This window comes from Podarcis filfolensis (assembly GCF_964270895.1).
Source record: "Podarcis filfolensis genome assembly, chromosome: 13".
Taxonomy (NCBI): Eukaryota; Metazoa; Chordata; class Lepidosauria; order Squamata; family Lacertidae; genus Podarcis; species Podarcis filfolensis.
Genome location: NC_139615.1, coordinates 12939964 through 12966981, shown reverse-complemented (window position 1 = coordinate 12966981; position 27018 = coordinate 12939964). Strand labels below are relative to the sequence as shown.

Sequence of the window (27018 nt, the reverse complement as noted above, 5' to 3'; positions counted from 1 at the left end):
GAATGTTAGAGCAATTAGTTTAAGCATTTAAAACACTGATGGGAGCCAGCTGGATCGCAGTCGATCTATTTATAAAATAAATGGTATCCATCTATTAAATAGGCAGCAACTGTTAAATAGAACACATCTACATATGACATTCCTCACCTTTCGTGTTTGAGATCTTCCCTTCTGGACATGGAAAGCAACCATAGCAGCAAAATGCCTTCCCTTCTTTTTTTAGATCTTCTATAACCTGAACTGCAGTGATTATTACATATGGAAATGGGACAGCAGTCAAAAACGTGTTTGCAAATATTCTACTGTACACACAGAGAAAAGCACAAAATACAGAAAAGAACAGGTGTATTATTTCTTTAATTTTTCTTCCTTATTAGCTGTTCCCTATTGTTCAGCTCTGGCCTCAGAATGATTATGTAACATTTGGGGAAGAAGATGCAAACCAGCAACCCAACACCGGAGCCTAAGATGGAGAAGATCTCCACAGCTACAGTATATTTTCCCTTGGTGCTCAGGTAGGAGGGAATAAAGGACAGCCAAACACTGCAGAAGACCAACATGCTGAAAGTGATAAACTTGGCTTCGTTGAAACTGTCCGGTAACTTCCTGGCGAGGAAAGCCACAACAAAACTTACAGTTGCCAGGCAGCTCATATAGATGAGGACACAATAAAACATTGTTACAGACCCTTCATTACATTCTAGTATAATTTCTTCTGTCATTGAGTGCATGTCCACATCTGGGTATGGGGGAGAGGTTGCCAGCCACACAGTACATATTCCTGCTTGGACTATGGAGCAGGAAAGGAGAATGGAGTGGCCTAGTCCTTTCCCTACCCATTTCCTCATCCTGGATTCTGGTTTTGTAGCCATGAAGGCCAAAACCACAGTGAAGGTTTTTGCCAGGACACAAGAAACAGCAGTTGAGAAGATGATGCCAAAAGCTGTTTGTCGGAGGAGGCATGCCACCTTCTCAGGTCGGCCAATGAAGAGCAATGCACACAGGAAGCAGAGCAGGAGAGAGATGAGGAGAGTGTAGGTGAGGTTTCGGTTGTTTGCAATGACAATGGGTGTGTCATGGTGTTTCATAAATGTACCTAGTACCAGAGCAGTGATCAAGGAAAGGGAAAGAGAGCAGCAGGCTAAACTGATGCCCAAAGGTTCTTCATAAGACAAAAAGCTGATATCCTTGGGTAGACATGCATCCTGGTTCTTGCTTGGATATTCTTTGTCTGGGCATTTATAACAGTCATTCATATCTGGGGAAATAATATTAAAGAAAAGACCTTTAGCTCATATCATGTCAGCTTACTGAAATGTTTATTGTTCTATTTAATCTGAGTACTAAGTTTGGATCTATTTAATCTATTTATTTCTCCTACCATCCTGGTTTGCAATCTTCCCCTCTGCACATGGGATGCAATCGTAGCAGCAAGGTGGCTGTTCCTCCTTCACTTTCTTGCTGGATCCTGGAAGACAACACTCAGTACAGACTGAAAGAGGCTGAGTCTAATCCATAAATGAAAGAACAGAAGGTTCATAAAGAGTCTACTGAGTTTGAAATCCTTTATGTTCTCGGGCCTTTCTCTGTTACTAATCTGACACAGCACTTCAGTAATATGTAATCACTATACGGAGAGCAATTGCTTCTTTTTGTATTAGTAGTAGTAATGTTTGAAGTTATGCGATATGCCCTTGATATTGCTCTGGTATGTGCAGTACCCCATCTGTTCTGCAAAGATTGCCCTGTCCATTAAAGTAAACTTTGAAATTACTCTAGTTTCCCTGTTAATTTTGTTAATGTTGAGTATGCTGTCCACTAGGTAGACACCTCTAGAAATGATTTTGGTGCCGGTGGATACACCTATACTTGGACCCATCAGATGCTGCCTAGGGAAGAGTTCAGAATAAGACATCCAGAGTGGCTGGGAAAACCTACTCAGGTTGTGGATGATGATGATGATGATGATGATTATGCAATCTTTGTGAATTCCAATACAAAAATATTCTGGACAAATACATGAATTAGAATGAAGCTATCCAAGACCTATGACACTCCCTGGAATGCTGTAAAACGTTTCTCAGCATGCTATAAACAAAATGTACCTCTAAAAAATATTTTGAGATCACTCTTTTAAAAAGTTTGATGCATACATTCCTAATGCTCTGTCTCTTGCTCTTCACACCTTTCTTCTTTTGTCCTTCCTTCACTCTCTCAATCTTCACCACTTCTCCTGCTTCCATCTCTTCCACTGACTAGTGGTCTCCTGCATCTGCTGCTGTCCTTGATTTCTTCCTTTAGTATTATTATGCCTCCTTTCCCCAACCACCTCATTTCCCCACCTTTCTAGCAAGAAAGACAAAACTCTGGGGCTATTCAATTCTTACATCATTTTTCAATACTTATTAAATCAGTATTTAATAAGTGTAAAGAAATCCCAATTGCTTTTGTTTAATTTACAATAGTTTTCTTTTTTACTTAGGATTGTGGTTGAAGTCTTCCAACGGAAAATAATAATCCATTTCATTAGTCCAACTCACCACTTGTCTGCAATGTTAGATGTAAGGTTGCTTCAAGAACACAATGACTGTGAAGAAATCCACTTTGTAGCTTCATGGTCTCTAAGCATGTATACACTCTTGTGCTGAGGAAATGTACCCAGAGGCTCTATTTGACTGAAAGAAAACCTGTCCTCCTGTCTCCCGGCCTTTCCATAGAAAATCTGATATTTGATCTGGACCTAATGACCCACATTCAGATGGAGGATTCTGTGGTGCAATAACCACATTTGCGTGGATGCAGCTTGTAGTGTGGTCTGTGAATGGTTGGGATTAGGCTGAGACAATTTAGCTGTTGTTATTTTTGTCTGAATTTGGATCCCCCTAAGGCATATTTACATTGTATCTTCTGTTTTGTAACCTCCTTAATAAAATATTTGCCTTTAATCCATGTGTGGCTTCTTTTTTTTTAATAATAATTTTTATTAAAATTTTCCTTTTACAAATTCGCCATCTCAAACATTATTCACAAATTTCAACTTTTTGGACTTCCACCAGCTTCTCCACCAACCATCCATATTTTCCATTTTTACGCATTCTCTATATTTAGTATTGCCATTTAATATTACCCTTTCAATTCTATTTCTTTTTTACAATACATCTTTAACCTTCACAGAGCCTCTTTAAAACCCACTAGCATTGTCTGTTCATCACATATGCTTTTCATCTTCTTCAACTCATTATATATCATTTCCCAGAAACCCTTTACCTTCTTACATTCCCACCACATATGGAAAAACGATCCTTCTTTTTCCTTACATTTCCAACACTTATTACATGTTTTAAACATTTTTGCTAACTTAACCGGTGTAATATACCATCTATATACCATTTTCATAATATTCTCCTTTAACGCAGTACATGCAGTAAATTTTATATTTTCATTCCATACTTTTTCCCACTCAACCAATTGTATATTATAACCAAAGTCTCTGGCCCAATGTATCATAACCGACTTTACCTCCTCATCCATCGTTTGCCATTCCAACAACATTTTATACATTTTATACATTATCTTATAATAATTATTTATTATCTCTGTTTGAAATTTCGATTCTTTTTCTGTATATCCACTCTCTTTAAAATCATTTTTAAACATTTCATTTACCTGGAAATAATGCAACCAATCCAACACATGTTCTTTTACATGTTCATATGGCTTCATTTTCCATTTCCCCTCTTCTTTAATTATTAAATCACCGTAAGTAATCCAATTCCCTCTCATATTAATTTTCTTTACACTCATAACCTCTAATGGAGACAACCAGTGTGGGACTTTAGGTTCTAATATGTTTTTATACCTATCCATATTTCTATTAAAGATCTCCGGAAGATATGATTCTCAAAACCCTTATGACTTTTCTTTTTCTCCAACCATAAATACGCGTGCCATCCAAATCTGTTATCAAATGCTTCTAACAGTTTGTTATTTTTTAATTTTATCCATGCCTTCAACCAACAGAGACAAGACGCTTCGTAATATAATTTCAAGTCTGGCATGGCAAAGCCTCCTCTTTCCTTCGCATCTGTTAATAACTTAAATTGTATTCTAGGCTTTTTACCCTGCTAAATATATCTTGAAATTACTCTTTGCCACTCTTTAAAGATCTTTGTCCCTTTGATTATAGGAATCATTTGAAATAAGAATAACATCTTTGGAAGCACGCTCATTTTGATCGTTGAGATTCTACCCCAAAAAGAGAGTTTCATCCTTCCCCATACCTCCAGATCTTTTTTAATTCCATTCCACACCGGTGTATAATTGTTTTGAAATAAATCAATATTTTTTGAAGTTAACCATATTCCCAAATATTTTACCTTCTTCGCCACTTCAATCCCTGTTTCTCGTTGCGTTGCTTCTATTACACTCTGGTCCATATTCTTAACCATTACTTTGGTTTTTTTCTTATTTAATATAAACCCGGCCACCTTGCCAAATCCATGTGTGGCTTCTAGCAGTAAACCTCTGGCTCTTAGTCTGGTACCTCAATAGTTTGGTCATACACCACTCCTCAACTTGCGGCTCAAAGAACAGTGAGTAGACTTGCAGGGGGATAATGATTGCTTATTCAGTACTGAATCTCTTTTGAATTAGCGAACAATGCAACCCTACCTGGTTAAACCAGTTGTGCCATGTGATGGCATCTTCATCAAGGAGTAATGATTGGTCTGGAGGAGCTTGTGGATCTATCCTCCCAACTCTCACTCGGTGCAAACTTTGGTTGGTGAATATGATCCAATTGACAATATCCAAGCTAGATGCTGCCTCTCCATTCTGGTTGATGAAGACCACATCTCCTGCTGTATTGTTAAATGAGATATTTCTCAGAAAGTTATGGAGCTAGATTGAAAACAGAAAAGACAGGGGTTTGGAAAAGACTGCAGTCTAATGCAGGGTGGAGCATCCCCCCCGCTGTGGGCGGAACCTACAGCAAGTGGTGGGGGGTGGCTCAGTCACCTCTCAGTGGATTCAGGTCGAATCAAGGAGAGAGCCAATCGGTTTTCTTTCTCACACATGCCTCTTTCTCAGTCTTTCTTACAACCCTTCATTTAGCCCATGAGTTAAATATGTATGAGTAGAGAGGTTTCTCTCGCTCCCTCCCTCCTTCCCTTGTCTCCCTGAACATCTCAGAAGACACGCCAGTGGTGTGTGACCACCTGCTCTAAGGAAAGATTTGGTTAATATGGGATAGAGGGAATGCTGAACATCTCTCTAAACCATTCCACTGCTTCCTATCTGTGAATGCAGTGGCATCTCAGTAGGCTGCAAAGCTTCCCTCATAAAAATGTTTTCTCCTCAAATGCAGGGCAATAGCTGCTCAGAGAAGGACGCAGCCATCACTTCCCTTTCCTATAGGGTCTACTGCCATTTGCAAGCAGCACAATATGTGGGGAATCATCTAGGATATCATATTCGTACCACCTCCTGTTCTGCCTGCAGAGTTACAAATTCAGTTCTGGGTTCTTCTTCCTAATTTGTTGTTGTTGTTTAGTCGTTTAGTCGTATCCGACTCTTCGTGACCCCATGGACCAGAGCACACCAGGCACTTCTGTCTTCCACTGCCTCCCGCAGTTTGGTCACACTCATGCTGGTAGCTTTGAGAACACTATCCAACCATCTCGTCCTCTGTCGTCCCCTTCTCCTTGTGCTCTCCATCTTTCCCAACATCAGGGTCTTCTCCAGGGAGTCTTCTCTTCTCATGAGGTGGCCAAAATACTGGAGCCTCAGCTTCAGGATCTGTCCTTCCAGTGAGCACTCAGGGCTGATTTCCTTCAGAATGGATAGGTTTGATCTTCTTGCAGTCCATGGGACTCTCAAGAATCTCCTCCAGCACCATAATTCACCATAGTTCAAATTCTCCATAATTCAAATTCACCATAATTCAAAAGCATCAATTCTTGGGCGATCAACCTTTTTTATGGTCCAGCTTTCACTTCCATACATCACTACTGGGAAAACCATAGCTTTTACTATACGGACCTTTGTTGGCAAGGTGATGTCTCTACTTTTCAAGATGCTGTCTTCTTCCTAATTGTTGTTGTTTAGTCGTTTAGTCGTGTCCGACTCTTCGTGACCCCATGGACCAGAGCACGCCAGGCTTCTTCCTAATACACTACCACAAATGTTAGAACTCTGAGAGGAAAGATCAAGCTGAAAGCATTTTGGGAACGCAAAAAGTGTCAGGAAGTAACAGGGCTTTGCCAATTGAGAATGTTCAGCCTTTACCTGCCAAGACTGTTGATTTGGATTCTTCCCTCTCACTCTGAATGCCATTCCTCTGTGCCTGAGTCTGGAAGACATGGCATGTAAGGCATGGGCCATGGCGTAGGCAGCACTGTGGATGCTATAACTGTGGCCTGTCATGCTCACTTCAAAAAGTGATCCAGGAAGGTTCTCCAGCTTCTCTTCTCCGGTGCAAATATTCCCCTCTGCCTTGTCTGCAGTGATATCTGGGAGTACACATTCAAAGGCCTGTTGCCAGAATTCCCTGATAAAACCATCCCCATCTGTGCTGGAAGGGTTTCTGTGCAGAACATACTGATGAAATCCTGGTGGGTTTCGGAAGTGAATTTCAAAGGATATAGCACCACTGAATATTCCTGCATCCCAGTTCCTTTGAAAGACAAATGAAGCAAACTCAACCTGGGCTGATATTATCCATACTTTACTTTTTACATTATTTTTTATGTCATCGTGTTCTGATAGGTTTGGAAGCCATCTAAAAGTTGCCATGGAGTAAGATTCTCCAGAGGCAACCACTACGTTAGCTTTGCTGCTAAAAATTTTCTCGCTTATTGTTGCACCCTGTTGTAGTATGTCAGTAATTTCAGAAATAAAACTAAAATTGGGGATTCTTTCTAGGAATGCAAAGCAGATGCCATTCTTGGTAAACATTGGGGAAATGGTTTGCACAAATCTTTCTCCATTGTCATTGTCTGTTGCAATGACTCCAATCCACGTCCACCTGAAATGCAGAAGCAAAGAGAGAATTCCCTCATACTGAAGGGCTTCCGAGGCTGCCATCTGGTAGAATGGAAGCCCTGGGCTTTTATCATTCATCACTGGAGCAGAGCCATAAATAAGCTATAAATAAGTAAATGGAGGAAGAGAAGAGACAAAGTAATATTTGCAGAGTTCTTTCAAACTTTTGATATACATCATGTTATGAATCCTGTTAGTCAGACATGCCCTTTGCACTTTGCCACCCATCAGGGGTTGCATGCCCTCTCTCATTTATACAAAAGATACACATGCAAATGGCCTAAAAATGGGATCATCTCCCATTCCTGCTTGTTAAATATTTGTTCTGTTGATGGGGGGGGGGCATTGTTCCTATTTTTTTTAAAAAAACAACAAAACAAAAACTTATGCATACTTGCAGGGTCTTGTACGATGTATAAAACTGATAGGAGGGACACACCTCCCTAATAGAGGATTCTCCACTCCCACTTGAGGCATTATTTATGGAGCCATGTCAGAATTGCAACATGGGTCGGATACGTATTCCTTCTCTGAAGCTTCTTTTGTCTTCACAATGCACAAATCCCAACTACCACAACTTCCATTTTTGCCTTTTCTTTTTCAAGGCTTCTCAGACTTCACATATGAACATTTATTTCACATTGGAACCAGCTGCTCAGTATTATTACTGTTCTTCTGCACAATTGGATTGTATCTGCAATTTGGCATACCTCCAGAGTATGATTAATTTGAAAGCCTTTCCCCCCTAAACATTCAGTGGCCTTTGGGATATCAGTGTCTTGAGGTGTGTGTAAGAGATTGGGGGTGTGACATGTTTTTTCTGGTATTGGAGCCTTTCTTTCCCCTTTTTCAGGTAATTTTATTTTATTTTACTTTTTATTGTAATTCTGTACCTTCTGTATTTTCCAAGGAACTGGTTCTGCTCCAAATTTCATCCTCACCCTGAATTGGTGATACACCTTGAACTGGTGCTGTGAATTCAGCCTCTTTCTCTATGTAAGCTAATAGAGGTATTGTCCTACCTGCGCAATCTTATAGATATCCAAAACAGTTGCCATATAAAAGGAGATTTCAGAATCAAGTCCCCCAGTGACCCCTGCCAGATTATTTTCAACATCACATATATAGTTGGGAACAAATTTTTCCACCCTGGATAAAAGCAGCAGTGTGGCGAGATATGTGCTCCTTGCATTGTTATAGCTGTCATATAAGTGAAAGCCCAAGGTGATATTGGGTAAGATGTGAGGGTCTTCATTGATCTCCTTGACTGCAAATGCCAAGGCCACGATGTGCTGGTAAAGCTTAGGCACCACCCTAGAATGAGAGTTGCAAATAGCATCAGGAGGAACTGATATATCCTTTTACATATCAACACAGTTGTTAATCATTTTGTGTTCAGTGGAGTTAACTACCTGTCAATTCCATTGTTGAACAGTTATTATAATCAGCAAGTTCTTCCAGATTTTAAGAAAACAAACTTGCTCCATTTTCCTGGTGACAGCCCTTGAGATACTTGAGAATAGCTATCCTACTTCCCCTCAGTCTTCTATGTTCATAGCTAAAAATACCCAACCCCCTCAACGTTCCCTCACAAGGTTTGGTTTCCAGACACTTGATCATATGTGTCACCTTCCTCAGCACACGTTGAAGCTTGTCAATATCCTTCTTAAATAGTGCTGAACACACTGAACAAAGTACACCAGGTGTGGTCTGAGCATGGCAGAATAACACTCCTCTATTATTTCTTTTGATTGGCTCATTATACTTCTGTTGATGCAGACTCCTTGATCCTTTTCACATGTGCTACTGGCATGCCAGGTTTTCCATATCTTAGATTTGTGGAGCTGATATTTCCTGCCTAAGTGCAGAACCCGCCATTTGTCCTGACTGAAGTTCATTTTGTTAGTTTTGCCCCAGTTCTCCAATTTGTAAAGGCCAATGGTATCTAGACCAGGGGTTGCTAATGTGGTGCCCATTGGAACATTGGAGCCCCTGGGGTCTTTCCCTGAAACATCTGAAGTCTTTCCCTGACATTTACAGTATTTCTCAGTTCTGTCATGCAATGACAGCTTCCTTGTTCATGAGGCAGTGATAGTGGTTGTAATTCACAGATTTCTATACTTCATAATATATACTATCATTGTGAAACAAATCTTAGACTAAGATCAGAAAATGAAATGATATGGGCATTTTGGTTCAGAACAGTTTTTTTTTAAATTGATTCTCACACTCCTGTTCACAGTGGCGTAGCGTGGGTTGTCAGCACCCGGGGCAAGGCAAGTAATTTGCGCCCCCTAACCCGTGGATTTGCGCCCCCTAACCCGTGGATTTGCGCCCCCTAGCCCATGGATTTGCCCTAACCCCCGATGTTGCGCCCGGTGCGGCCGGCCCCCCCTGCACCCCCCACGCTACGCCACTGCCTGTTCAGATAAAGTCTATCAAAAATGGCTGTTCAAAAGGGCTATCTCAGACATAAAAATATATACACATTTCAATACATTTATATTCATTTCCCTATTGATAAATGGGAGCTTCTACAGTATTCTTTTAATTCACACAAGATTCTTATGGATTGTACATCAGCATATGTCCCACTGAAATGAAAAGTGGTTATCCCTAGATAAATGGGTATAAGTTTGCAGCCTCAGTCATTATTCTGAGGCTGAAACTCTAAGTTTGATCATTCCTGTGCTATCATAAATGAATGGCTTAGTTCTTACACAAGTTCTTCAGGCAGCGCTGGTGGGGGTTCCTCAGTGAATGTTGCTGGAGAGGAGGTGAAGCCACCATGGAAAACAATGCCACCAATGAGGAACTCTCCTGGCTGATGATACATGTGAAGTGGATGGTGTGGACTTTGGAGCTTGCATTTTGCTATGTGAGCCTGACATACATTGTAAGAAATCAGTTCCAGCAGCCAGAACACTAAAGCCACCATGCTCAATACAAAGGCAACTGGTTGTTCTATGCAAAAACTACGTTTTATCTTCTCCAAGATAAAAATTGTCTTGTTTAAATGGTAGTTTATTTTCCCGAGATGATGCAATGTTGGAGTATCCAAAACCAGACTTGTGGATCACAAGTCAGTGGTTACTGTAAGTCCCCATTGTTTTTTGAGAAGCAGCAGCTCAAATTATAGCCCTGTTAATCATCAAGAAGCAATGTAATTACTCATAAAGTGCTAAGAATTCCCTCTGGAATTGTTGAAGAAAATGTGTTTGTCACATATTCAGAACTGTTATTTTTATTACCCTTTGACTTGATAATAAGGGACCACTGTTGTATTGGGGGGGGAAAAGAAATTAGAAGCTCATTATAGAAGACCTTGTAACCAATGTAGTTTCCAAAATGTGTAGTCAGCATCATGGAATTAGGGTCCCTCCCCAGTCTTTGAGTATAGGATACATGATCCACTGCTTCCCTTAATCAGAGTACTTTGTCAGGGGAAAGTACAGGGAGAACAGCTACATGGGCTCCTCTGTTGGCTTTGTTGGGTTGAGGCATTCTGAGAAGAAGCAAAATGAATACAAGGAGATGTAGTCCAGTTATGATTTGCTACATCATGAAAGTGATAAACATACATGAAAGTGATAAACTTGGCTTCATTAAAACTGTCTGGTAACTTCCTAGCTAGGAAAGCCACAGTGAAACTAACAAGGGCCAGCATTCCCATGAAGCCTAGGACACAGTATTTTTTTTTTAAATAATATTTTTATTTTTTCCATATAAACACAACACAACAAACATAAACATACAAAGACAAAAACAGAACAAAAAACATGTATCATTTCATATCCTAATTTCTTATACCTTTCTTCCCCGACTTCCTCATGCCTCCCCTTTCTGTATTCCAAATTCTTATCGATTGTTCAGCAAATCTTCCCTTATTTTAATTTAAATTTAGACTATTCTTCCTTATTCTCCTTGTCTTAACCATTGCTAATAGTAACCATTTACTTTCCAGTCCAACATCATTCTAACTTTCATTAACTTTGTAATATTTCTTTAAATAGTCCTTGAATTTTTTCCATTCTTCTTGCGCTGCTTCTCTTCCCTGGTTTCGGATTCTGCTCGTCATTTCTGCCAAGCCCATGTAGTCTATCACCTTCATCTGCCATTCTTCCAGTGTGGGTAGCTCTTGCGTCTTCCAGTACTTCGCAATGAGTATTCTAGCTGCTGTTGTAGCATACATAAAGAAAGTTATATCCGTCTTTAACACCCCTTGGCCGACAATACCCAAGAGAAAGGCCTCTGGTTTCTTGGGGAAAGTATATTTAAATACCTTTTTAAGTTCATTATAGATCATTTCCCAGAATGCCTTAATCTTCGGGCAAGTCCACCAAAGATGAAAAAATGTACCTTCAGTTTCTTTACATTTCCAACATTTATTGTCAGGCAAATGGTAAATCTTTGCAAGCTTGACTGGGGTTATGTACCACCTATATATCATTTTCATAATGTTTTCTCTTAAGGCATTACATGCCGTAAATTTCATCCCGGTGGTCCACAACTTTTCCCAATCAGCAAACAAAATATTATGACCAATGTCCTGAGCCCATTTAATCATGACCGGAAGCCTAGGACACAGTAAAACATGGTGACTGATCCTTCATTACATTGCAGTACAATTTCTTTAGTCACTGAGTGCTTGTCTAAATCAGGGAGTGGGGGAGAAATTATCAGCCAGGCAGTACACATCATCATTTGAATGAGGAAACTGAAAAGAACAATGGAGATGGCCAGATTTCCCCTCACCCATCTCCTCATTCTGGACCCTGGCTTGGTAGCCATGAAAGCTAGAACCACGATAGTTGTTTTTGCTAATATGCAAGACACTGCTACTGAGAAGATGACTCCAAAAGCAGTTTGTCGAAGGAGACAGGTTATTTTTGTGGGCTGGCCAATGAATAGCAAAGGACAGAGGAAGGAGAGAAAGAGGGCTATAAGGAGAACATAGGTGAGGGTCTGATTGTTGGCTTTGACTATGGGAGTCTCTTTGTGCTTGATGAAGATCCTAAGCACCACAGCTGTAAAAGAGCTAACGTGACCAAACTGATCCCCAGAGGTTCATCGTAAGACAGGAAGCTTATATCTTTTGGAAGACATATATCCTGGCCAATGTTTGGATACTGATCTTCTGTGCATTGAAAACAGTCATCCATGTCTGAAGAAAGAAAGAAGAAAGAAAGCAAGAAAGCAAGAAAGCAAGAAAGCAAGAAAGCAAGAAAGCAAGAAAGCAAGAAAGCAAGAAAGCAAGAAAGAAAGAAAGAAAGAAAGAAAGAAAGAAAGAAAGATATTAATTACACACTCTTAAGAGAGTCAGAGGTGGTGGGCTCTGTTGGCTCACAAAGACAAGGCCACACCTCTCTCTCCCCACCCACATTTGATCATTTCTGACTCAATGTCATTTCTTTGGAATAATGCAAATAGTTGTGCACTTTGTAAACTACTTCAGTATTTTGATCTAATTCAATAGAATATCAGCTGACCTGAACGGGTGTTTCCACACTTTCTGATTCTGCAGCTGTTACTCAGCTCATTTTAAAGGTGAATCTGTGTGCATGGTGAAGCTGATCAGCTTCAAGTGCCAATGGATCTGATTCAGATTTAGAAATGCTTACTGAAGATCCACTGAAATCAGTGGTACTTGTTTATGTGATTTCCCATTTATTCAAATGGTTCTCTCTAAACATAGCTAAATAGTGATACAACACTGTATTAAAAATAGGCTTGTAGTTCACTTATAATGGATTTCAAATCAATTGCCCATGAATTGGGGCAATATTTTAAACATCAAGGAAATCACTGTTAAAAAACAAACCTATTGATATACATAACCAGATCAAAATCATCTATGAAATAGGTGGTATACATACATCTATAGAAAACATTTTTTAACCTTTCTTACCTTCCTGGTTGGAAATCTTTCCTTCTGGACATGGAATGCAGTCATAGCAACAAAATGGCTTCCCTTCCTTCTTGGTCTGACTATAACCTGAACCGCAATGATCATTACATATAGAAATGGGCCGAGTCTGTCCATAAATATTAAAATATAATGTTTTAGGTAATATCACGAACACTAGAAAGTATTGCAAATGCAGTGGGCTTTTAGAACTTGAGTCCTTGGCTCATATTATGGTATGTTATTATTTATTTATATAACACTTTTTAGAGCAAATGCCACCAAAACAGTGAGCATTAAAATCAATGACATATTTTAAAACAAACCAAAGGAATGTGCATCAAACAATAGAGGTGGTCTGACCCCAAAATTGTTAACTGTGCCCAGTGTAAAGAAGTGCATCTTCACCAATCCATGCTAACTATAAATGAGGATGTTTGACGTGACACTTTGGGAAAAGGGACATGTTTTGGGAACTGCCACAGATAATTCCCTTTCCTAGACTGCCATCCCTCAGGTTTCTGAGGGTGGCAGAAGTACCAAGAGGGAATCTTAATACTCAAAAGGTTATGTATGGAAAGAGGCAAGATATGTTGAACCTAAATAATCTTATAAATAACACAAAACTGTGCGACTCAAATTCATTACAAAAGTCAAAGCGTCCTGGAAGAAATGTGTCTTCACCTGTTTCATTGATATGTATGAAATCCACACTCAAATTACGAGAGGGTTACATTTTGGGGTTAGTGTGTGAAGCCAAAATTGCCTATAGTTAGAATGCATGTAATTGAATGGTGGGTGGAATTGCCAAAGTCTTCCCTGCCACCCCAAGAATGAACATTAAGTGGCACATTATTATGGAACTACAACATGAATGTTCAGATTGAAAGCCATAGTTTGAATTGGGCTAAATAAATTTACAGAATACTGAGAAATAACCATGGGACAAGTGATGGAATGAACCCTGAAAGATTCAGAGAACCCACCTGGTTAAATGGGTTGGGCCATACAATGGCATCCTCATGAATGGTGAACGGTTTTTCCTGGATACCCAGGGAGTCTATCTTCCCAATTTTGACTCTACGAAAGGACTGATTTGGAAACATGAGCCAGTTTATAATGTCAAAGCCAGCAATTAATTCACCATTTGTGTCAAAACGCACATTTTCTCCTGCACTGTTGTTAAATAAAATACTTCTGAGGATGTGATGGAGCTAAATAATGAAAATAAGATGGAAGATACATATAAATGCTCAAACTATGTTATCATACAATATAGTGAAAATACATTCAAGGGACAGGATTATGATCTCTTGAAAGCTTTGGGCGAGCTAATGTGTCAGGCATGCCCTTCTCAAACAAAGAACAGATTAATTTAAAACAAATCAAAGTCTTGATGAAATAAATGGTGCCATTTGCCTCTCCCCTTCCCCTCAACGAATGGTTGAATTAAATACTGGACAAAATATCAGAGCAGCACCAAGTTATGAAACTCCATCCCCCCAAAAGTGCACAGGTACACAGGTGAAGGGATGGTAAGAAGTTCTTTAATAAACTATGGGGAGATTTGTCAATCTCTGGGATGGGGTGCTGCAGAGGGCGGGGGGGGGGGAACCAAATGCTAGATGTAATGTAAAGCTTTTCTCCGAAAATAAATTTCTTGTTAATCTCATGGAAGGTTGAGAAAGCTCGCCCATATTTCCCCACCAAAACATATGGAGGTATCTTCAGGACATTACCTGCCAAGGTTGTGGATTTGCAAGCTCCCATCTTACACCCTCTGCCATTCCCCTCTGCTTGAATTGGGATGAATGTCTGATGTGCAAAGCATGTGCCACTGCATAGACTGCATTGTAGATGGTGTAGCTATGAGCTGTCATTTTCATTTCAAAAACAGACACAGGAAGTGCCTCCATCTCCTCTCCCCCAGTGCAAATTTGCCCACCTATATTATCTGCCACTGAACTGGGGAATGAACAGTTAAATGACTCTTCCCAGAAGTCCTTGATAAAACCATCTTCTTTTTCTGTGCTTGGGTTCTTGTTCTGAAGAAACTTCTGGAAAGCTAACAGATCCACTGAGTGAATTCCAAGGGAAAGAGAACCATGAAGGAAACTTATGTCCCAATATCTTTGAAATGGAAATGATGTGATATCCATCTGGGCTGTCAGGAACCAGATTTTACTCTTGGTCCTCATTGGTATATGCTCAAAGTTTAAAACCTGGGGCACCATTTTCAGTGCCATCATGGAATGAATTTCTCCATGTACAACCACAACATTCGCATTGCTTCCCATAATGACACTGACACAGTGAAAGCCCTCCCCCACCATGTCAGTGATTCCACTGGAAGATGTTAGCTTTGGGAATGTTTCTATGAAGTCAAAGCAGATGCCACTCTGGGAAAACATTGGAAGTACATTGTCTATAAAACCTTCTGTATTATCCCCATCTTGAGAAACCACTCCAATCCACGTCCACTGGAAATGCAGCAGTAACTGGATAATTCCTCTATATTGACGGTCCCCATTTGGGAACATTTGGTAGAAGAAAACTCCTTGAGACTCTTTATTCATGAGTGGGGAAGAGCCATATATGAACTAAGGTATTTTTATATATAAAAAAAGATGAGAAGAGAAGAATGGTTTTCAATATAAAACAATTACTTGTGTGTAGTTTTGTTTTCTTTCTTCTGTTCATTTCTGGCCGGGACCATAACGGTTAAGTAGATCCTGCAGATTGCAGGATTGAATTATGTGTTCAACTACTAGAGTCTACTTTCCCTGTGCATTTCATGCAAAGAACACGCTGAGGAAGTAGGCCCCTGCAGCTAGCAGGACTGAAACCTCAACTCACCAGATGCTCAGCCTAGGGTATATAATTGCTCAGTTTTACTGTGTGCTTCAATGCACTGCTTGCTACAGCCATGTGAAGACCAAGACCTACCAAGGTCTTCCTACCAAGACCGTGCCCCAACAGCCCCAGATCACTCCAGCAGGCCAGACCCAATCTGGGACTGTTTCTACCTAAGTCATCTAGTTCCACCCAAATTTGTCCAATTCAGGATTTGGGCTTTGGCTAAATCTGACCCATCAGTGTGTTAGGAATGGGAGGATCTGTCAATATTTCTCTTAAGTTTCTTATTTAACCACATCAATTAGATTTCTTTTTAAGCCTCATGAAAATTTCTCCTAAAATACAAAACTTTATGCAAATTTTGCCTAATATGCACATCTTTGCAAAGCAATATTTGCTAATACAATGCATTTTAAGTATATTTTTACTAACATGCATTTTTAATGCACACTTTACCTTAATCTATGCATTTTTGGACACATTATTTGACTGGAGAACTGCTTAGCAAAATCTGGAAAAGGGGGAATTTCAAAGAATGGCTGCATTTCATGTATTGGTTCTGAAAGTGTGAATTCAGTGAAATTGAGGTGTGAATGTATTTAGATCTTACTTGCGGTATCTTGTATGTAGACAGGATGGGTGTCATGTGAAGACAGACATTAGAGTTAGGTCCCCCAATGACTGCTATTGGAGTGCTCTCAGCATCACATTTATAGTTAGGGATGGCCTTGGCCCTTCTTGAGAGAAGCTCCATTGAGGCTTCATAGGTCCAGCTTGCACTGAAATGGCTGTTATAAATGTGGAAGCCCAGGGTGACATTGGGCAAGATCTGGGGAGTTTCATTGATCTCCTTTACAGCAAATGCCAAGGCCAGGATGTGCTGGTAGAGGTGAGTCAGCACCCTGTATTGAGAGTTACATGCTGCATCAAGGTTCATCTGCTTCAGATCATAACATAGACTGCTTTTTAGTTCAGTATCAGTTCAGATATTGTACAAAAACAGGTTGTAAGCTCACATCTCACAGACTTGTAAAAGTAAACTGGCTCACAAATCTATGACGTCTCTTAAAAGCATCTCAAATTCCAGGACTTCTTAGAGAGTCTCTTGGTATATGTACAGAATACATAATTCAATAAGGTGTTTTTATTTATTTTGGCCTCTAGGGAATCTGGATGAGGTGTTTTGTATGTTTAATATCTGCTGGTCAAAAGTTACTTGTAGTTTGCATGTTCTTCATTCACACAGGATACACATCCTAATAAGCAAATACCAATGTAGCGCTTTTGTTTGGGTTTTTCTTAGAAGGATTAAAAAAATACATAGGGTCACAGCAGCCACTATGGAGAAAATATCTTAATGCTCCAATTTTATCTATACCCCGTGGATGTGAGCTTAATTTATAATGTAAAATATGTTTCAAGCCTGTTTTGATGCCATGTGGATCTCTGCAGGCAAGACTTGACATCTGTACAAGCAGTTGTCCTGGAAGCCAATATTTTATGCTTGGTAAATGTTTTAAAATTCTTCAATAAAATTTGGAATAAAAGAAATGAGTGTTTGAAATTGGTAAATCAATTTTTTAAATACAACTACAGAAGACAAAATTCAATAAGGTGCTTTTATTTATTCTGACTTCTAGTAAATCTGGATGAAACGTGCACCTACTTACATATGGTCATCTGAAAATTCCTGAGATGGGTGTTTTTCAAAGGATAGGGTATCTGAAAATATGTAGATCTGAGAAATAATGCCAGCAATGATGAGGTCTCCTGACTGATAATATTTGTGAAGAATAGAGACAGGTTCTCTAATGGAACACTGAGGAAGAGAAAGATACTTGCACATCCCCTGCAGTGGCAGTAAGAGCACCAGCAACCTAAACACTACCATCTTGCAAGAAATTATTCATTTAGGCACAAGTTCACCTCTTCTGTTACTGTCATTCAAGTGACTGTGAGCAGTAGAGACTAACTTGAATGGTGACCCACTTAGCTGATTCAAAGCCATATTGATGAGCCTCTGTATATGTATAGACCCAACCATGTTCACTTCATACTTATTAATAAGAGCCTCCAGTCTTAGTTTCATCATTCTGCATGTGGGCAGAGGAGGTCCCTAGGGAAGGGGAGAAGATGTAATTCTGAATAATCTTGTAATTACAGGTGAGGTAATCACTTGCTTTGAATTACAGATTCTGTGTAATATTTTAAGGAAAACATGATTATCATATCTCATCCAAAGTATCAGGCAAATTCCTAGCTAGGAAAGCCAAAGTTAAGCTGGCAATGGGCAGGAAACCCACGAAGCTCAAAACAGAGCAAAACATGATATTTCATTGCATTCTAGCACAATTTCTTCAGTGATCGAGTGCATGTCAACATCTGGGAATGGAGGACAGGTTGCCAACCATACAGTAATAAAAACAGTCTGAACAAGGAAGCTGGAAAGAACAATAAAAGTTGCCAGTAGTTTACCCACCCATCTCCTCATCCTAGAGCCTGGCTTGATAGGCATGAAAGCTAGAACTACTATTGTGGTTTTGGCTAATACAGAGGAAACTGCCACTGAGAAGATTGCACCAAAAGTAGTTTGTCGTAGGAGACATGTCACCGTCTGGTTTGCCAATGAATAGCAAAGCACAAAGAAAGGAGAGGAGAGAGGACAGGAGAACATAGGTGAGGTTCCGATGATTGGCTTTGACTCTGGGAGTGTCCTGGTGCTTGAGGAATATTCCAGGAACCAAAGTTGTAATTAAAGAGAGAAAAAACTGCAAATGTGGTCAAAATAATCCCCAGAGGCTCATCATAAGACAGGAAGTTTATGTATTTATGGAGGCCTCTATCTTGGCCAATGTTTGGCCAATGATCTTCTGAACATTTAAAACAGTCATCCATGTCTGAAATCAAATATGAAAAATAAACATAAAATGTTACTTAAGTATGGCATTCTGTTCTTGAATCAGGGTAGTGAACTTGAAATATTGAATGTTAATTTTGCTTGAAAAATAATAGGAAATTCTACCTCCTGCATAATCTGAGCTCAATAGCATCAAGGGCCTGCTTTCTCATGGGTTCCAAGCAAATCCAGAAATATAAACAAATCAAAACCATCCTGCTAGCAGCTGAAGGTGTCAGAGGCCTATGTGTCTATTGATTTGTGTGTTCGGGGGTGGGCCTGCACAGTCTTTGTGTTTCAGCTGATCCAACCAACTAATATTCTTATCCTCTATGAATTTGTCTGATATTCTGTTCAGCCACCCAAGTTACCTCATGTGAAGTATGTGGAAGACAGCCCTGGATCATTTGACCTTTTTATTAGTTCTCTTTTCCCTCCTATAAAAACTCCATAAGACACTCTCTGCTTGAACTTTAAAGAACCAATTACTTTGATTCCGTATTCTTGAATTTGGAGATTATTATGTTCAATGCAGGTAGGTGATACTTAAATTGCTAATACAGTGGTAACTTGGGTTACACACGCTTCAGGTTATGCGTTTTTGAGTTGCGCACCATACAGAACCTGGAAGTACCAGAATGGGTTACTTCTGGGTTTCGGCACTCGCGCATGCGCAGAAGTGTCGAATCACGACCTACGCGTGCGCAGACGCAGCGCTGCAGGTTGTGAATGCTGTGCGTTGTGAACGTGCCTCCGGCACAGATAACATTTGCAACCTGAAGTTCCACTGTACGTCTTACATAGATTAAACTGTTACAGACTGACTAACGCTTAGGCAGACAGCAGCAGCACACAACAAACCTGCTGCTCTAACTTTTAAGACCATTCAGCTAACTGCCATAACTGCCACAGAGTGTATGACATCACAGAGTTCTACAGTTCTTGCCATTAACACTTTACATATGCTTTGTGGATACTAACATTTCACCATTTTGAATGTTAGAGCAATTAGTTTAAGCATTTAAAACACTGATGGGAGCCAGCTGGATCGCAGTCGATCTATTTATAAAATAAATGGTATCCATCTATTAAATAGGCAGCAACTGTTAAATAGAACACATCTACATATGACATTCCTCACCTTTCGTGTTTGAGATCTTCCCTTCTGGACATGGAAAGCAACCATAGCAGCAAAATGCCTTCCCTTCTTTTTTTAGATCTTCTATAACCTGAACTGCAGTGATCATTACATATGGAAATGGGACAGCAGTCAAAAACATGTTTGCAAATATTCTACTGTACACACAGACAAAAGCACAAAATACAGAAAAGGACAGGTGTATTATTTCTTTAATTTTTCTTCCTTATTAGCTGTTCCCTATTGTTCAGCTCTGGCCTCAGAATGATTATGTAACATTTGGGGGAAAAGATGCAAACCAGCAACCCAACACCGGAGGCTAAGATGGAGAAGATCTCCACTGCCACCATATATTTTCCCTTGGTGCTCAGGTAGGAGGGAATAAAGGACAGCCAAACACTGCAGAAGACCAACATGCTGAAAGTTATAAACTTGGCTTCGTTGAAACTGTCCGGTAACTTCCTGGCAAGGAAAGCCACAACAAAACTTACAGTTGCCAGGCAGCTCATATAGATGAGGACACAATAAAACATTGTTACAGACCCTTCATTACATTCTAGTATAATTTCTTCTGTCATTGAGTGCATGTCCACATCTGGGTATGGGGGAGAGGTTGCCAGCCACACAGTACATATTCCTGCTTGGACTATGGAGCAGGAAAGGAGAATGGAGTGGCCTAGTCCTTTCCCTACCCATTTCCTCATCCTGGATTCTGGTTTTGTAGCCATGAAGGCCAAAACCACAGTGAAGGTTTTTGCCAGGACACAAGAAACAGCAGTTGAGAAGATGATGCCAAAAGCTGTTTGTCGGAGGAGGCATGCCACCTTCTCAGGTCGGCCAATGAAGAGCAATGCACACAGGAAGCAGAGCAGGAGAGAGATGAGGAGAGTGTAAGTGAGGTTTCGGTTGTTTGCAATGACAATGGGTGTGTCATGGTGTTTCATAAATGTACCTAGTACCAGAGCAGTGATCAAGGAAAGGGAAAGAGAGCAGCAGGCTAAACTGATGCCTAATGGTTCTTCATAAGACAAAAAGCTGATATCCTTGGGTAGACATGCATCCTGGTTCTTGCTTGGATAGTCTTTGTCTGGGCATTTATTACAGTCATTCATATCTGGGGAAATAATATTAAGGAAAAGACCTTTAGCTCATATCATATCAGCTTACTGAAATGTTTATTGTTCTATTTAATCTGAGTACTAAGTTTGGATCTATTTAATCTATTTATTTCTCCTACCATCCTGGTTTGCAATCTTCCCCTCTGCACATGGGATGCAATCATAGCAGCAAGCTGGCTGTCCCTCCTTCACTTTCTTGCTGGATCCTGGAAGACAACGCTCAGTACAGACTGAAAGAGGCTGAGTCTAATCCATAAATGAAAGAACAGAAGGTTCATAAAGAGTCTAATGAGTTTGGAATCCTTTATGTTCTCAGGCCTTTCTCTGTTACTAATCTGACACAGCACTTCAGTAATATGTAATCACTATACAGAGAGCAATTGCTTCTTTTTGTATTAGTAGTAGTAATGTTTGAAGTTATGTGATATGCCCTTGATATTGCTCTGGTATGTGCAGTACCCCATCTGTTCTGCAAAGATTGCCCTGTCCATTAAAGTACACTTTGAAATTACTCTAGTTTCCCTGTTAATTTTGTTAATGTTGAGTATGCTGTCCACTAGGTAGACAGCTCTAGAACTGATTTTGGTGCCGGTGGATACACCTATACTTGGACCCATCAGATGCTGCCTAGGGAAGAGTTCAGAATAAGACATCCAGAGTGGCTGGGAAAACCTACTCAGGTTGTGGATGATGATGATGATGATGATGATTATGCAATCTTTGTGAATTCCAATACAAAAATATTCTGGACAAATACATGAATTAGAATGAAGCTATCCAAGACCTATGACACTCCCTGGAATGCTGCAAAACTTTTCTCAGCATGCTATAAACAAAATATATCTCTAAAAAATATTTTGAGATCACTCTTTTTAAAAGTTTGATGCATACATTCCTAATGCTCTGTCTCTTGCTCTTCACACCTTTCTTCTTCTGTCCTTCCTTCACTCTCTCAATCTTCACCACTTCTCCTGCTTCCATCTCTTCCACTGACTAGTGGTCTCCTGCATCTGCTGCTGTCCTTGATTTCTTCCTTTAGTATTATTATGCCTCCTTTCCCCAACCACCTCATTTCCCCACCTTTCTAGCAAGAAAGACAAAACTCTGGGGCTATTCAATTCTTACATCATCTTTCAATACTTATTAAATCAGTATTTAATAAGTGTAAAGAAATCCCAATTGCTTTTGTTTAATTTACAATAGTTTTCTTTTTTACTTAGGATTGTGGTTGAAGTCTTCCAATGGAAAATAATCCATTTCATTAGTCCAACTCACCACTTGTCTGCAATGTTAGATGTAAGGTTGCTTCAAGAACACAATGACTGTGAAGAAATCCACTTTGTAGCTTCATGGTCTCTAAGCATGTATACACTCTTGTGCTGATGAAATGTACCCAGAGGCTCTATTTGACTGAAAGAAAACCTGCCCTCCTGTCTCCAGGCCTGTCCATAGAAAAACTGATATTTGATCTGGACCTAATGACCCACATTCAGATGGAGGATTCTGTGGTGCAATAACCACATTTGCGTGGATGCAGCTTGTAGTGTGGTCTGTGAATGGTTGGGATTAGGCTGAGACAATTTAGCTGTTGTTATTTTTGTCTGAATTTGGATCCCCCTAAGGCATATTTACATTGTATCTTCTGTTCTGTAACCTCCTTAATAAAATATTTGCCTTTAATCCATATGTGGCTTCTAGCAGTAAATCTCTGGCTCTTAGTCTGGTACCTCAATAGTTTAGTCATACACCACTCCTCAACTTGTGGCTCAAAGAACAGTGAGTACACCTGCAGGTGGATAATGATTGCTTATTCAATACTTAATCTATTTTGAATTAGCAAACAATGCAACCGTACCTGGTTAAACCAACTGTGCCATGTGATGGCATCTTCATCAAGGAGAAATGATTGGTCAGGAGGAGCCTGTGGATCTATCCTCCCAACTCTCACTCGGTGCAAACTTTGGTTGGTGCATATGATCCAATTGACAATATCCAAGCTAGATGTTGCCTCTCCATTCTGGTTGATGAAGACCACATCTCCTGCTGTATTGTTAAATGAGATATTTCTCAGAAAGTTATGGAGCTAGATTGAAAACAGAAAAGACAGGGGTTTGGAAAAGACTGCAGTCTAATGCAGGGTGGAGCATCCCCCCCCCCCCCGTGGGCAGAACTTACAGCAAGTAGAACCTACAGCAAGCAAGGAGAGAGCCAATCGGTTTTCTTTCACACACATGCCTCTTTCTCATTCTTACAACCCTTCATTTAGCCCATGAGTTAAATATGTATGAGTAGAGAGGTTTCTCTTGCTCCCTCCCTCCCTTTCTCCCTGAACATCTCAGAAGACACGCCAGTAGTGTGCGACCACCTGCTCTAAGGAAAGATTTGGTTAATATGGGATAGAGGGAATGCTGAACATCTCTCTAAACCATTCCACTGCTTCCTATCTGTGAATGCAGTGGCATCTCAGTAGGCTGCAAAGCTTCCCTCATAAAAATGTTTTCTCCTCAAATGCAGGGCAATAGCTGCTCAGAGAAGGACACAGCCATCACTTCCCTTTCCTATAGGGTCTACCGCCATTTGCAAGCAGCACAATATGTGGGGAATCATCTAGGATATCATATTCGTACCACCTCCTGTTCTGCCTGCAGAGTTATAAATTCAGTTCTGGGTTCTTCTTCCTAATTTGTTGTTGTTGTTTAGTCGTTTAGTCGTGTCTGACTCTTTGTGACCCCATGGACCAGAGCATGCCAGGCACTTCTGTCTTCCACTGCCTCCCGCAGTTTGGTCACACTCATGCTGGTAGCTTCGTAAACACCAACCAACCATCTCGTCCTCTGTCGTCCCCTTCTCCTTGTGCCCTCCATCTTTCCCAACATCAGGGTCTTTTCCAGGGAGTCTTCTCTTCTCATGAGGTGGCCAAAGTACTGGAGCCTCAGCTTCACGATCCGTCCTTCCAGTGAGAACTCAGGGCTGATTTCCTTCAGAATGGATACGTTTGATCTTCTTGCAGTCCATGGGACTCTCAAGAGTCTCCTCCAGCACCATAATTCACCATAATTCAAATTCACCATAATTCTGTGTATCTGAAGAAGTGTGCATGCACACGAAAGTTCATACCAAGAACTAACTTAGTTGGTCTTTAAGGTGCTACTGGAAAGAAAAATTTTTTTTGTTTTGTTTTGACTATGGCAGACCAACACGGCTACCTATCTGTAACTTCAACCATAATTCAAATTCACCATAATTCAAAAGCATCAATTCTTCGGTGATCAGCCTTTTTTATGGTCCAGCTTTCACTTCCATACATCACTACTGGGAAAACCATAGCTTTTACTATACGGACCTTTGTTGGCAAGGTGATGTCTCTACTTTTTAAGATGCTGTCTTCTTCCTAATAAACTACCACAAATGTTTGAACACTGAGAGGAAAGATCAAGCTGATAGCATTTTGGGAACGCAAAAAGTGTCAGAAAGTAACAGGGCTTTGCCAATTGAGAATATTCAGCCTTTACCTGCCAAGACTGTTGATTCAGATTCTTCCCTCTCACTCTGAATGCTATTCCTCTGTGCCTGAGTCTGGAAGACATGGCATGTAAAGCATGGGCCACGGAGTAGGCAGCACTGTGGATGCTATAACTGTGGCCTGTCATGCTCACTTCAAAAAGTGATCCAGGAAGGTCCCCCAGCTTCTCTTCTCCGGAGCAAATATTCCCCTCTGTCTTGTCTGCAGTGATATCTGGGAGTACACATTCAAAGGCCTGTTGCCAGAATTCCCTGATAAAGCCGTCCCCATCTGTGCTGGAAGGGTTTCTGTGCACAACATACTGATGAAATCCTGGTGGGTTTCGGAAGCGAATTTCAAAGGATATAGCACCATTGAATACTCTTGAATCCCAGTTCCTTTGAAAGACAAATGAAGCAAACTCAACCTGGGCTGATATTATCCATACTTTACTTTTTACATTATTTTTTATGTCATCATGTTCTGATAGGTTTGGAAGCCATCTAAAAGTTGCCATGGAGTAAGATTCTCCAGAGGCAACCACTACGTTAGCTTTGCTGATAAAAATTTTCTGGCTTATTGTTGCACCCTGTTGTAGCATGTCAGTAATTTCAGAAATAAAACTAAAATTGGGGATTCTTTCTAGGAATGCAAAGCAGATGCCATTCTTGGTAAACATTGGGGTAATGGTTTGCACAAATCTTTCTCCATTGTCATTGTCTGTTGCAATGACTCCAATCCATGTCCACCTGAAATGCAGAAGCAAAGAGAGAATTCCCTCATACTGAAGGGCTTCTGGGGCTGCCATCTGGTAGAATGGAAGCCCTGGGCTTTTATCATTCATCACTGGAGCAGAGCCATAAATAAGCTATAAATAAGTAAATGGAGGAAGAGAAGAGACAAAGTAATATTTGCAGAGTTCTTTCAAACTTTTCATATACATCATATTATGAATCCTGTTAGTCAGACATGCCCTTTGCACTTTGCCACCCACCAGGTGTTGCATGCCCTCTCTCATTTATACAAAAGATACACATGCAAATGGCCTAAAAATGGGATCATCTCCCATTCCTGCTTGTTAAATATTTGTTCTGTTGATGGGGGGGGGGGGCATTGTTCCTATTTTTTTTTTAAAAAACAACAAAACAAAAACTTATGCATACTTGCAGGGTCTTGTACGGTGTATAAAACTGATAGGAGGGACACACCTCCCTAGTAGAGGATTCTCCACTCCCACTTGAGGCATTATTTACTGTAGCCATGTCAGAATTGCAACATGGGTCGGATACGCATTCCTTCTCTGAAGCTTCTTTTGTCTTCACAATGCACAAATCCCAACTACCACAACTTCCATTTTTGCCTTTTCTTTTTCAAGGCTTCTCAGACTTCACATATGAACATTTATTTCACATTGGAACCAGCTGCTCAGTATTATTACAATTGGATTGTATCTGCAATTTGGCATACTTCCAGAGTATGATTAATTTGAAAGCCTTTCCCCCCTAAACATTCAGTGGCCTTTGGGATATCAGTGTCTTGAGGTATGTGTAAGAGATTGGGGGTGTGACATATTTTTTTCTGGTATTGGAGCCTTTCTTTCCCCTTATTCAGGTTATTTTATTTTATTTTACTTTTTATTGTAATTCTCTACCTTCTGTATTTTCCAAGGAACTGGTTCTGCTCCAAATTTCATCCTCACCCTGAATTGGTGATACACCTTGAACTGGTGCTGTGAATTCAGCTTCTTTCTCTATGTAAGCTAATCGAGGTATTGTCCTACCTGTGGAATCTTATAGATATCCAAAACAGTTGCTACATAAAAGGAGATTTCAGAATCAAGTCCCCCAATGACCCCTGCCAGATTATTTTCAACATCACATATATAGTTGGGAACAAATTTTTCCACCCTGGATAAAAGCAGCAGTGTGGCGAGATATGTGCTCCTTGCATTGTTATAGCTGTCATATAAGTGAAAGCCCAAGGTGATATTGGGTAGAATGTGAGGGTCTTCATTGATCTCCTTGACTGCAAATGCCAAGGCCACGATGTGCTGGTAAAGCTTAGGCACCACCCTAGAATGAGAGTTGCAAATAGCATCAGGAGGAACTGATATATCCTTTTACATATCAACACAGTTGTTAATCATTTTGTGTTCAGTGGAGTTAACTACCTGTCAATTCCATTGTTGAACAGTTATTATAATCAGCAAGTTCTTCCAGATTTTAAGAAAACAAACTTGCTCCATTTTCCTGGTGACAGCCCTTGAGATACTTGAGAATAGCTATCCTACTTCCCCTCAGTCTTCTATTTTCATAGCTAAAAATACCCAACCCCCTCAACGTTCCCTCACAAGGTTTGGTATCCAGACACTTGATCATATGTGTCACCTTCCTCAGCACACGTTGAAGCTTGTCAATATCCTTCTTAAATAGTGCTGAACACACTGAACAAAGTACACCAGGTGTGGTCTGAGCATGGCAGAATAACACTCCTCTATTATTTCTTTTGATTGGCTCATTATACTTCTGTTGATGCAGACTCCTTGATCCTTTTCACATGTGC

General features: G+C 40.2%; 2 protein-coding genes, 1 long non-coding RNA gene and 1 pseudogene across 4 annotated transcripts in view; 1 reads left to right on the top strand and 3 right to left on the bottom strand.

The window, feature by feature from the left end:
- LOC310747084 (vomeronasal type-2 receptor 26-like) overlaps positions 1-8398 on the bottom strand; it is a gene marked incomplete at its 3' end in the record, with an annotated part of 29942 nt that extends 21544 nt beyond the window's left edge. The window contains exon 1 of the mRNA XM_083581403.1: positions 8190-8398. The remainder of the gene's footprint in view (positions 1-8189) is intronic.
- Positions 275-20087, bottom strand: LOC310747192 (vomeronasal type-2 receptor 26-like; annotated as a pseudogene). The gene is made up of 5 exons (XR_014552311.1): positions 19840-20087; positions 6286-7143; positions 4672-4899; positions 1382-1508; positions 275-1258 (listed from the first exon to the last, which is right to left on the bottom strand). The product of XR_014552311.1 is annotated as a vomeronasal type-2 receptor 26-like (transcript).
- On the bottom strand, positions 20049-25318 carry LOC310747109 (vomeronasal type-2 receptor 26-like; the record flags this gene model as incomplete). Its single annotated transcript, XM_083581443.1, has 4 exons — positions 24467-25318; positions 22810-23037; positions 21074-21200; positions 20049-20950 (listed from the first exon to the last, which is right to left on the bottom strand). The coding sequence occupies exons 1-4, from the start codon at positions 25298-25300 to the stop codon at positions 20049-20051; spliced, it is 2091 nt and encodes a 696-aa protein (XP_083437569.1). The 5' UTR covers positions 25301-25318.
- On the top strand, positions 20662-22770 carry LOC310747205. Its single transcript, XR_014540896.1, has 3 exons — positions 20662-20730; positions 21121-21246; positions 21519-22770. It is a non-coding gene; the product is annotated as an uncharacterized lncRNA (long non-coding RNA).
- Positions 25319-27018: the final 1700 nt, after the last annotated feature.